Below are 12380 nucleotides of genomic sequence, written 5' to 3' on the forward strand. Positions count from 1 at the left end.
AATTAGACCAGATAGCCGAATGACCTTTTGGATGTCATTCTGTATGTCCTTCGAATGAAGCCACAGCAGCTTGGGCCGAGGCAGAGGTAGTTAGGGATGATCAGACAGGAAGGTGAGCAGTTAGGGGTGATCAGGCAGGCAGGCAAGTGGTAGGGGCCATCAGGAAGGCATACAGAGTGGTTAGGGGCGATCTGGCAGGCAGGCGGAGTGGTTAGGGGATCCCTGAGGACTGGGCCTAAACCAGCAGTTGGACATCCCCTGAGCAGTCCCAGAATCTGAGAGGGTGCAGGCCAGGCTGAGGGACCCCTCCCACCCCCCACATCCCCCGCCCCCCGGCTGCCTGTGCACGAATTCCGTGCACTGGGCCGCTAGTAATACATAATAGTAAATGTAGAAGGAATGAGATAAATGAAAAATTACTATTAAGCAAACATCACAGTAATAATTTCCATACACACACCGTCCACCAATGAAGAGAAAAGCAATGGGTAAACTTTAATGGGAAATAGGGTCTCTGCAGGGCCTCACCGTATCTCAGCCAAAGGATTTATCCATTTTTGGTATTTTTATGATAGTTTTAACATAGGCCCACCAATTCCTCCATACTCCTCCACCCATTGCCCTGTTCTGGGTGGAAGCTGAGAATGTTTTGTTTCTGGACTTGAGTGGTGCTTACAGAAATGTGATCCATTTGTGAAAATTCTTCCAAGTGTCCATTTATAATATGTGCACTTTTCTGTATGTGCAATGAAAAGTTAAGTTTGCTCAAGTACAAAAAGAAAAAAAAAAAAGGAAAGGAGAGAGACAGACTCGGCTATCTTTGGAGAGGCACCTGTTGGTGTTAAAACTGAATGAAAGCCCTAACCGGTTTGGCTCAGTGGATAGAGTGTCGGCCTGCGGACTGAAGGGTCCCAGGTTCGATTCCGGTCAAGGCGTGTAACTTGGTTGCGGGCACATCCCCAGTAAGGGGTGTGCAGAAGGCAGCTAATCTATGTTTCTCTCTCATCGATGTTTCTAACTCTCTAACCCTCTCCCTTCCTCTCTGTAAAAAATCAATAAAGTCAGGATGGCGGTGAGCTCTGAGGGAAGCAAGGGATTGTGATCAAGGAGGATGTGGGGTGAGAGGTGCACATCTGTGATGCTGGCACATCCTATTTCCTGATCTGAGTGACGATGACATTGTTTAACCTGCACATGTCTGAGCTGTGTCTGTCAGTGGTATCCTGGGGCCAGCTGCACTGATTTGTGAGGACGGATTTCCACTTTCCAGGAATTGGGGGGCATCACAGTGACATCACATTGGTAACTTGAAATTGGCCAGAAACAGACCACTGCTACAAACAATTTTTGTCTTGGAGAGCCCATTGTTAAACATTTCCCAGCACATACAGCTCCTCTACGTATATGGTATTAATTAACATTTTAATTACTATTTTTCACTGTTTTTAATTATGAAAAATATATATAGAATATCAATTTTACCATCTCAACCATTTTTCTGTGCTCAGTTCAGTGTCATTAATATTATTCACATTATTTTGCAACCATCACCACCATCCTTCTCCAGAACTCTTTTCATCGTGCAAAACTGAAAGTCTATTCCCACATGTATTTTTTTAATCCTTAAAAATGCTCCCTTGGCCCTGGCTGGTGTTGCTCAGTGGACAGGGCTTTGACCTGTGGACTGAAGAGTCCTGGGTTCCATTCCAGTCAAGAGCACATACCTGGGTTGTGGCTTGATCCTCAGTAGGAGGTGAGCAGGAGGCAGCCAATCAATGGTTTTCTCTCATCACTGATGTTTCTATCTCTCTTTCCCTTCCTCTCTGAAATCAATTTAAAAAATATTTAAAAAAAATATTCCCTTGGAGAGCATGGATTCTAGAGCCAGATGGCTCTCTTTCCATTTCCACCCCACCCCCACTTACGAGATGATTTGGGGCATCTTATGTCACCACTCTGTGCCTCGGTTTCCTCATCTGCATGTGGGAATGATCTTAGTCCTGCTTTAGGCCAGTGGCTCTCAAAGTGGTTTCTGCACCAGCAGCATTGGCATGGCCTGGACGTCTGTTGCACGTGCAGATTCTCAGACGCTCTGCGTGTGGGCCCAGCGATCTGGGTCTTAACAAGCCCTTCAGGAGGTTCTGAGGCTGGCTCATATTTGGAACCATTATCCTAGGCGGTCAGGAGAATGAAACAGATCACACAAATATAAAATCTTTGCAGCAGTGCTTAGTCCCAAGCCCAAGCTGTGTAAGGGCTCACTGTCCTTGTTGTTATTATAGAGGAGGGCCAGGGCCCCAGCCCCCTGAGGGGAGGGGTGTGGCTGCACCCTCTCTCCTGGTCTGGTGAGGGTCTAGGTTCCCGGTCTCTGCTGAATGGAGGGCGGCCTTCTTGCCTCTCTCTGTTAGAGATGACACTGAGCCGAACTGCGTCTCCCCATCCCTGGCGAAAGGTTATCGCTTACTTAGTCCGGGAAACGGGAAAGGTCGGAGTGTGCGGGCCATGCCCGCCTCGCCTCTGCTGGAAGAGATAAAGGAGGTCACTTGTTCCTCCACAACAGGATGGGGGGGCTGGGTGTATAAATGGGGGGCCAGGAAGCAGCAGAGGCACTGACCACTGGGAACCTGCCTTGCTGTGCCCACTCTCGCGTTCCAGGCCTCCCTGTCCAGCATGGCCAAGCACCCACTGCTGCTGCTGCTGGCCGTGTGGGTGCTGGCCGGGGGGCTGTGGCTGGAAGCCGAAGCCCGGGGAGCACCCTATGGGGTGAAGCTTTGCGGCCGGGAATTCATCCGAGCAGTCATCTTCACCTGCGGAGGCTCCCGATGGAGGCGGTCGGACAACCTGGCCCAGGAAGCTATGGGTGAGGCAGGGAGGTGGTGGAAGGGAGGAAAGGGGGATACGGGACATGGGACGGGCTTAGAGACAGGGACAAAGATGAGACCAGGGGCCAGGGCAGGGGAGTCCCTGCTCACAACTTGCAGCTGAGGAGGCTGGCCCATCCTTGAGGCTGAGCCATTTAGGAAAACTCAAAGCTGGGATGGGGGTGGAGCCATCTCCCCTGGCTCAGGGTCCAAGGGCAGAATGCTCTTTCTGGGGCACCTGCTATGTGCCCAGCCTTGGGCTGAGCAAGGCCGCTGCTTACAGGACTCCAGGGGGCACCATCCGGAAGCCGACACTGAAGTACTTTCCAACCCCTTGGAGAAGGTGGTGTGAGGGGTGTGGGGTGTCCAAGGCTAGATTTTGCCACCTAGTGGGTGACGCTCCCAGCAGGTTGCTTTTCCTCTCTGATCCTCTTTATCTGCCAATGGAAGGCAGTCCCTGCATCTCACAAGTTTGCTCGGTGGCAAAATTGAGTCATAACAGGTAAGGACACAGTCCAAGGAAGGCAGGAGGCCAGATTGGGCTCAGTCGGGGGGTAGGGGTCCAGGTTCCTGAAGGGCAGGGGCCTGGCAGAAAAATAGATGTTGGTCATGATGATGATGATGCTGGTGGTGGTGATGATGTAAGTGTGGACCTGGAAGACATGCCGTCTGGGCTCACACAGCCGCTCTGTAGTTCCGTAGCTGTGTGTTCCTGTGCAGTTACTCCACCAAATCGGCCTCAGTGGTGTCCCCTGGGAAATGAGGGCATAATAACAGCACCCACCTCATGGTGTTGTCATTGACAGGAATAAAGCAGTTTATCCACAAAAGCCCTTAAAACAATGCCTGGCACACAGTCAGTCCTCCATGAAGGCTCAGGGCTATTTTGAGTGCTTATCATGTGCCAGGCACAGTTCTAAGTGTTGTGTGTGTTTTTTTAAAAAAAATATATTTTATTGATTTTTCACAGAGAGGAAGGGAGAGATAGAAAGTTAGAAACATCGATCAGCTGCCTCCCACGCATCTCCCACTGTGGATGTGCCCGCAACCAAGGCACATGCCCCTGACCGGAATCGAACCCGGGACCCCTCAGTCCGCAGGCCAACGCTCTATCCACTGAGCCAAACCGGCTTCGGCAAAGTGTTATGTTTTTAATGGGTATTAATTAACTCAACCACTCTTTATGAAACACTAAATTCTTTTTTTTTAGTGTGTTTTTATTGATTTCAGAGAAGAAGGGAGAGGGAAAGAGAGATAGAAATATCAATGATGATGACAGAGAATCATTAATTGGCTGCCTCCTGTACACCCCTACTGGGGATTGAGCACGAAACCTTGGCATGTGCCCTTGACAGGAATCAAACATGGGATCCTTCAGTCCGCAGGCTGAGGCTCTATCCATTGAGCCAAACTGGCCAGGGCAAACCCCTAAATTCTTAGGAGTTATTATGTGCCTCACTTTGCAGAAAAGGACATTAAGAATCAAAGAAGTAAATTCACTTGCTCAGGATTATAACTCTGAGACACTGGTTTGAAGCTTAATCAGTCTGACTCCCAAACCCATGTTCTTAACCACCAGGTCCTCCATATGCAAAGAGTAAGGGAAAAGAAATGACAGGAAGGTCAAGCTCAGTGAGGTTGAATATTAAACCTAGGCCTGAGTGGAATCAAAACCTTTAACCAAGAGACCATGTCACAAAATTGGAAAAGCAGCTGGACCAGCCCGGAGCCATGACTCTAAGTGTGACAAAAACTGGGCCCCAAGCATGAACTCTTCTCATCTTTTGCAGGGGATGCCTTCCCAGACACTGACCCCTATGCAGACAGCCAGCTGGAAGAGGCAGTAGGCTCCAGTGACTGGCTGGTCCTGACCAAGTCCCCCCAGCCTTTCTATGGCGGCCAGCCCAGCTGGCAGGGGACCCCTGGATCTCTGCGTGGCAGCCGAGATGTCCTGGCTAGTCTCTCCAGCAACTGTTGCAAGTGGGGTTGCAGCAAGAGTGAAATCAGCAGACTCTGCTAGACCTGGGGACTGGGCAGCCGGGGGTGCCGGGACCAATGCTGAATACCTGTCTCTGGCCCCTCATACATTCATTCATCAGCAAGTCGTCGACGTCAGGCACTATGGACTCCAATGCAATTCCCTCAGATAACTGACCTTCGACCAGCCTCTCCTAACCCCGAGCAAGCTGTATCCCTACTTGGCCAAATGGTTGCCCCTGATGCTGACTCCTGCCCTCTCCCCGGCCCATAGCATGCCTGTGTCTGGATGGTACCCTCCCCTGTGCCATGGAGCCCCTATCTACCCAAATGGCCACACTGAAGAAGCCTTTGCCAAAACTGTGACTCTCCTGCCCCAACTGTGGCCCCTGTCCCCGAGCCAGCCCAAATGATGCCCTTGGCCTAGCCCAGCCCTTGCCCACTCCCTTCCCCTGCTTTCTAGCCTCTCTCCCTCCCACGCCACCTGCTGGGGTCCTAAGGCCGTGGGCCCCAGGATTGGTGTTGAGACCCCTTGGTTCCCTTCATATTCTGGGGTGGGAGGCCAGTAAGGGGACAGATCAGAACCTTCTCCCAACCACAATAATAAAAGTTGCAAAGGTCTCTGCAGTGTGTGTGTGTTGTTGTTGGGGGGGGGGGGCGCTCAGTTTCAGGGGAGTTAGGCTGAGCCCTCAGCCCTCTCCCCGGGACGCCCCAGGTCGCCTCCTCCCTCCCCCTCCCCCTCCCGGGGACCCTCTGTCTTTGGGAAGGAGCTGGGACTGCTAGGAGGGGTGGCTCCGCTTCTCATCTCCGCTGGGGCGCTGGACCCTGAGAGCAACGCAGTTGGGACCCAGTAGGGCCCTGGGGGACCGGAAGGCGCAGGGGCCGCCATGAGGGGGGCCAGGGGCGCGCCCTGCCGGCTGCTGCCTCTGCTGTTGCTGCTGTCCCCGCGGACAAGTGTCCAGGGTGAGTTCTGGGCCGAGCTCGCGCGGGGCGCTCTACCGCGCGCTCAGCCTTACAGCGCGAAATCTCCAGGGCGAACGCCAAGTTCGTGGATGAATGACAGAGGTCCGGACCCCACTCTGCTGCTCCCTGGGCAGGGACAGGGCGCAGAAAGGAGTGGGGAGCGCGAGGCAGGGGGTGGAAGTCAGCCCCGGGGTGGGGGTGGGGGTTGGGGTGGGAGCTCTTGGGGTGGTAACGGGATGTGGTGGTAGAGGGGGGAGGAGTTATGCCCAAAGCCTGGGTGGAGGTGCCCAGCGCCCCTTCCCTGCTCCTCACTTGCGAAAGGGACCCCATAACCCTCCAGGATGATCAGAACTTGGGGGCGGTCGGGTTCTGGGCAGTGAGGAGGCGGGGGAATGACCCCTCCCCTCCCTGGACCCTCGCCCTCTTCCAGGCAGCCCGGGGCCCCTGCGGTGCTATGGTGTTGGGCCCTTAGGCGACCTGAACTGCTCCTGGGAGCCTCTTGGGGACCTGGGAGCACCCTCCACGCTGCACCTGCAGAGCCAGAAGTAGTGAGTACAGTGCGGTGGCTTGGGGACACTGAGACTCTGGAGGGGTGGCCGCTCAGGTCCCCGCATTCTCCAGGTGAGAGGACCCAGGAGTCGTGCCCCCAGCCCTCCCCAGCTCTCAGTACATCCAGGTCCCCCCCTTTCCTGGCTGCAGGACCCCAACCGGCCCCTTTCCCTCTCTGAGACCCCTCTGCTCCTCTCTCAAACGGCCATCATGAAGGACACCTGCCTCCCAGGGCTGGCTCTGAGGGCCCCATGAGGGGGGCGCCTGGCAGAGAAGGTGCTGAGCGATGATAAGCTGTTTAGGTGCTGGGGGGCCGCTTAAGGCCTCTGAGCTGATGCAGAGACCATTGGGCCGGGTGCTGGGGGGCAGCAGTGAGAGAGACCGACAGCCAGCCTGGTCCCCCGGGCCCAGGGGCCTCACCTGCCTTCATGATGACTCGCTCCTGGAAACTCACAATCATTTCAGGTTTGGCTAAGTGCGCAGAGAGGGAAAGGAGCTGCTTTTTCTTTTTTTCAGATTTTTAAAATTGATTTTGAGAGCAGAACACCGATAGGCTGCCTCCTGCAGCCCGCCCCCAACTGGGGATCAAGCCTGAAACCTGGTATGTGCCCTCACCAGGAATCCAACCAGCAACCTTTTGTGCATGAGATGAGCCAGCTGAGACTCACAAGGCCAGGGCTTTGTTTTTTTTTTTATGTTTTTTTTTATTTCTTTATTGATTTCAGAGGGGAGGGGAGAGGAAGAGAGAGATGGAAACATCAATGATGAGAGAAAATCATTGATTGGCTGCCTCCTGCACGCCCCCTACAAGGGATCAAGCCCATAACCCAGGCATGTGCCCTGTTCAGGAATCAAACCATGACCTCCCAGTCCATAGGTCAATACTCAACCACTGAGCCACACCAGCCAGGCTAGGTGCGGCATCTTGCTCAAGGTCACACAAAAATCAGGATTCAAACTCAGCTGTGTTGGGCACAAAACTCTGATTCTGTGTGAGGCACAAAACAGGTTCTTGGTTCTGGGCCATAGTCGGACAGCCAGGCAGCAAAATTTCCTGGTACGTCTGTTCTTCGCCAGCCCCTGGGCCAGGCATTGGGGTGTGGAGGAAAGAAAGGAAGGGTGCATGCCTGGAGAGTTGCTGGGAGAAGTGGCAGAGAGGAGAGTGTATTATTCATCAGACCTTTCCAACAGTACAATCAGATACGACTCCTGCCTTCTGAAGCCATGCCCTTGGCCAGAGACATCCACAGGGGGAAATCAAGGCCAGGAGTTTATCATGAAGAAAAGGACAAAGGAATAAAATTTAAATCCAGAGGATTTGTGTCAAGTACAAATAACATTTAAGCAGCAATTACTGCGTGCCACAGATGGTTTTACGAATTTGACATACTCATTGACTCCTCCCTGTTTTATAAGGAGGCAAACCAAGGCACAAGAGGTTGAATTGCCTAAGGTCACACAGCAGGAAATAGAGATGGGATTCAAACCCAACTCTGCCAATAATGGGCGGCCCCTACAGCCTTGTCGTCCAGGGTATATATTTGCTACAAACCTGCATCTATATCTGTGTTGTCGACTGATTAATTCCCTCAATTATTTTGCCCAGCAACAGACCTGAACTTTCCCTATTTCTATGGGTTCTTTCTCTGCTCCTATGCTGAACTTTATCTGTTTCTATGCATTAATACACCATGTTGTTACAGGCCCTCCCTAGTTTACCCATGCCTCCCTCTTTGAGTCCAGAAACATTTTATTATTTCTGCTTGGTTGGTTCCTGTGGTCAGGCTGGCTCAAACTGCTGTGTCTGCCCCTGCCGATGTTCCACCTGCCTTTGTTTCCCACTGGACTCCTGCCCTATCTGCCTGGATTTCAAGTTAAGGCTCTCTGTCCTTCCTCTGATAATGAAGACCCCAATTTCTGTTGGGAACAGGAGCGATGACCGCTCTGGCTACTTCCTGCTGACAGTGGGTTTTGTGGGGGAGCAGTTTTCAGATCCCATTGGAGGAGGCCGGGCTAGGGGTCCATGGTAAAAGGCAGTCATCTCCATCTGGGGCTGCATTTGGTGTTTTATAGCCTCTATGTGAGAAGGAACAAAATGTATTAGGAGGTATAATAAGCAACGGCCAAAGATAAGCAATAGAAATAGCTAAACAAAGGGCTGGGAAGAGGGGCCAACTAGCTTCTTAGGGATGGGATTATTTCTTTAATTTGTTTTCAGTCCAGTATGGAAATGATACCTGGACCTGGGTGGATCAAAACTATCCCCCTGCCATTGCCTGGAGAGGGCAGATGGTATCAGGGCCTGGGGGCTGAGTCCCCTTGGGTCTTGGGGTGTCTTGTCCTTCCAGGGGTCTTGTATTATAAGGAGGACAAGATGGCTTAGGTGTATTCTGTGGGCCACTAGGCCCCATCACCTTCTTAGGGTTTTTTGACTCTCTGGTATTGTTTTGGGTCAAGGCTGTCAAGAACTAGGGTTCCATTTTGCGTTTCTGACATAATTTTTCATTGTTTCTAAAAGTAAAGAAAGCCTGGATACATGACAGCTTAAACTACTTCCCTTCCTTCATATAGAAAAATTTAATTGCAAGATGGTATTGTAGTTAATACTTTCCTCTGGGGGTCATGACTCTCTATCTGCCTGTTGATATTGAGGCCAGGCCTGGGTACAAAAGAAGATCAGGTGTTTTCTCTTAAGGGTCTGAGGATCGAATGCACCCCAGTGTTTAAGAATACAGCCCAGCCCTAACCGGTTTGGCTCAGCGGATAGAGCGTTGGCCTGCGGACTCAAGGGTCCCAGGTTCCATTCCGGTCAGGGGCGTGTACCTTGGTTGCAGGCACATCCCCAGTAGAGGGTATGCAGGAGGCAACTGATCGATGTTTCTCTCTCATCGATGTTTCTAACTCTCTATCCCTCTCCCTTCCTCTCTGTAAAAAATCAGTAAAATATATTTTAAAAAAAAAGAAAAAAAAAGAATACAGCCTAAAAGGCTATCTGCACGGGGTGTGGCTGAAGCCCTTCCCATCTGCAAGAAAACACACAAAAGGATAGCCAGCATCGTCTGTGATCTTCCCTTCCCTGTTTGGGGCATCCTCCTCCTAGGTAAGGGGTGTGAGGTGAGTGCCTCTTTGTGTGTGACCACAAAAGAGGATCTTCCGGACATAGTCGTACTTAAAGGGGAGATCTAGGGTGAAAAAACCTGGTAGTGTGCGTCCCCTAACAGAACTGACCTCCTGGTCTGTGCGCACTTTAACAGCGTGGCCTACCAGGAACCCGTCCTGCTCCAGATTTGGGGAAGCCTGTACTAACCTGAGTCCCTGATTGCAAGTGTGGGAGATGGTTCTAATGTTCTTGAAGTACCCATCAAGTTTCCTAGGGGAGTTTAAAAGGAAGTGACTGTAGGCCGAGGGCTGGGAGAGTTTGGCCAGTACCCAGAACTCTGGGGGGCCACCACCCTGAGCTCCAGGAAGAGTACAATCAGCTCCAGTCTGATTCCTACGTGTGCCCTCGCTATCATAAGGTCTATCTTCTTTATCCTGGTCTCCCCAGTCTGTCAGTAATGGGGGACTTATATGGGAAGGGTGGAACCCTACTTTAGTTCAGACTAGGACTTTACGTCCATTGGGGAGGTGATCTCCTTGATAACGCAGGGGTCTGGCACATGATCTACCTGGGAGCACGGAGGGCACTGCAGGTCGTGCTGGAGGCTTGCTTTGGTCTCAGCCCTCCTCTTCCAGTCCGCGGCTCTGCTTGTTTTTTTGCACAAAGTGACAAGCCCTCGGCTCCAGGGTCTGCGTGCCCTCCTGCACATGGAGCGGTGTAGGGATCAGAAGCATGCCCTGCCTCCAGAGCAGGGTCACTTCCTTCTGGGCTCTCCCGTAAATCTGGCAAGGACTAAGGCTTCCTCTGATTCCCACAAGTCTAATTCCTAAAATTCACACCCTGGGAAGGTAGTTAAACTTATTTGACCAAAAGATTGTATATAAAAGACCCAATTTTCTTTTTAACAGACTGGACGGGGACTAAACAAATCCCACATTAAAGGGGGTGACTTTTCTCTTCAGAGCCACGAAATCCTTGTTCTCTGTCAGAGGGACAGTGAGGCCTGGGCACGGAAGGAGGTGGCGATGGTCTTTAGAGGTGGTATTCCCTGAGTGCGAGTAGGGCTTGCAACCTGGTGGAGACAAGCTTAACAACACGAATTTATGACAAGAGATCCAATGAAAGGAAAAGTGTTTTAGTGTTCAATGATTCCAAGCCAAGGATGGGAGAAAAGTAAGTATTACTCTGGAGAGTTGTAGGTAAACATCCAAAAAAACTAGACAAAGTTAGGATTCAGTTCAATTCATAGGTGTAAGATAAAACCACAAAACAGCCGAAACCGGTTTGGCTCAGTGGATAGAGCGTCGGCCTGCGGACTGAAAGGTCCTGGGTTTGATTCCGGTCAAGGGCATGTACTTGGGTTGCGGGCACATCCCCAGTAGGAGATGTGCAGGAGGCAGCTGATCGATGTTTCTCTCTCATCGATGTTTCTAACTCTCTATCTCTCTCCCTTCCTCTCTGTAAAAAATCAATAAAAATATATTTAAAAAAAACAAAAAAAACAAAAACAAAACAAAAAAAAACCACAAAACAATTCATTGGAATCAACTCACAAGTGTGTATTATAGAGTCTGTTGAAATATAGTTTTTCTCCCTAGAATCACCCTTACTCTTATTAAAGACCAATTCATTTATTGCATTAAGACTAGTTTTAACTTGGCCTGAGTGTTTGCATGAATACACTAAGAACAGTAATTGGCCCTAGCTGGTTTGGCTCAGTGGGTAGTGTGTCAGGGCTGGAGGGTCCCAGGTTCAATTCAGGTCAAGGGCACATTCCTGGGTTGCAGGCTCAATCCACAGGAGGGGGCGTGAGGAGGCAGCCAATCTGTCGTCATTGGTGTTTCTATCTCTCCCTCTCTCCCTCTTCCTCTCTGAAATCAATAAAGATATATATATATATACTTTTTTTTTTTAAATAACAGTAATTGAATGTATAGGCTCTTTGCTGGAATCTCATGACCGAGCTTTAATGAGCCCCTCAGGGCAAAGAAGCTGAGCCACCCAGTTGCCATCCGGCTTGCCTGCAATACCTGTAGACTTGGGTGAATGCCACAAGTTTTTGACGTTCCCAAAATGTCTTGAGGGTCTTTTCTTGCCATCTCTCAGAAAAGCAACCTTCGTTCCTTACCTGGAAAGACTTCCAGAAACCCCGTGACCACACAAGGTACCACGCTTTTCTCTGAGGTGCTCACATTGGCTTCAAGCCTTCTGGTGACATCCAGAGTCCAGGCATGTCTCTCTCGGGCATGACACTCCAGCAAAAGTCTTGGTCAATAAAACAATCATTGGAAACTGATCCTATTGAACCCATGCAAAGAAATGTATTGCCATGACTCACTCATTACGAATTGCCAAATTCTGGAGGGATTAGGTAGGGAGAAAAATACATAATTCACCAAATTGTTTTGTTTCCTTATATCTGAAAAAAAAAAGCCCCCAAATTAGTAACACTTTTAACAAAAGTCACAAAACCTGACTTTTGTCTTCTCACACAAATGAATTTATATGAGAGACCTTGATTGTATTGTGAAAAGCCAATCAATCAAAGTATGTATTTTTCTTGAAAAAGAAAAGCAAGTAAACCTATACATTTGGCTCATGAAGCATAGGCGGGCCCCCAGCCAATCTGAAGAGCAGGCTGGGTGGGGGTCCAAGCCATCACACACCCTCCTGTCCGTAGGTCTTAAAATTGCTCTGTTGAATATTCTGGTACAGATCAGTACTTAAGATTCTCTGTTATATTGTTGTAGTCTTTTCAGAAATCATGAGAAGCATCTGACAACTTTATCTTGCCAAGCCTTGAAACTGCCTAGGGAGTAAAATGCCCCCCCCCCTTTTTTTTTAACCTTTCCTCCCCTCGTCCCCTTCCCCCTACACCCTTTCTGTAGGGAGGTTTTTTATTTTTATTTTTTTAACCATTTGCTTTGTGT

At 50.4% G+C, this 12380-nt stretch overlaps 1 protein-coding gene across 1 annotated transcript; it reads left to right on the top strand.

Annotated features, from left to right (window-relative positions):
- Positions 1 to 2604: 2604 nt before the first annotated feature.
- On the top strand, positions 2605 to 4881 carry LOC308518892 (relaxin-3-like; the record flags this gene model as incomplete). The annotated part of the gene is made up of 2 exons (XM_081090685.1): positions 2605 to 2860; positions 4652 to 4881. The coding sequence occupies exons 1-2, from the start codon at positions 2671 to 2673 to the stop codon at positions 4879 to 4881; spliced, it is 420 nt and encodes a 139-aa protein (XP_080946811.1). The 5' UTR covers positions 2605 to 2670.
- Between the last annotated feature and the right edge of the window lie 7499 nt (positions 4882 to 12380).

The sequence above is a fragment of the Myotis nattereri genome, assembly GCF_964212035.1.
Source record: "Myotis nattereri genome assembly, chromosome: 5".
Lineage (NCBI taxonomy): Eukaryota > Metazoa > Chordata > Mammalia > Chiroptera > Vespertilionidae > Myotis > Myotis nattereri.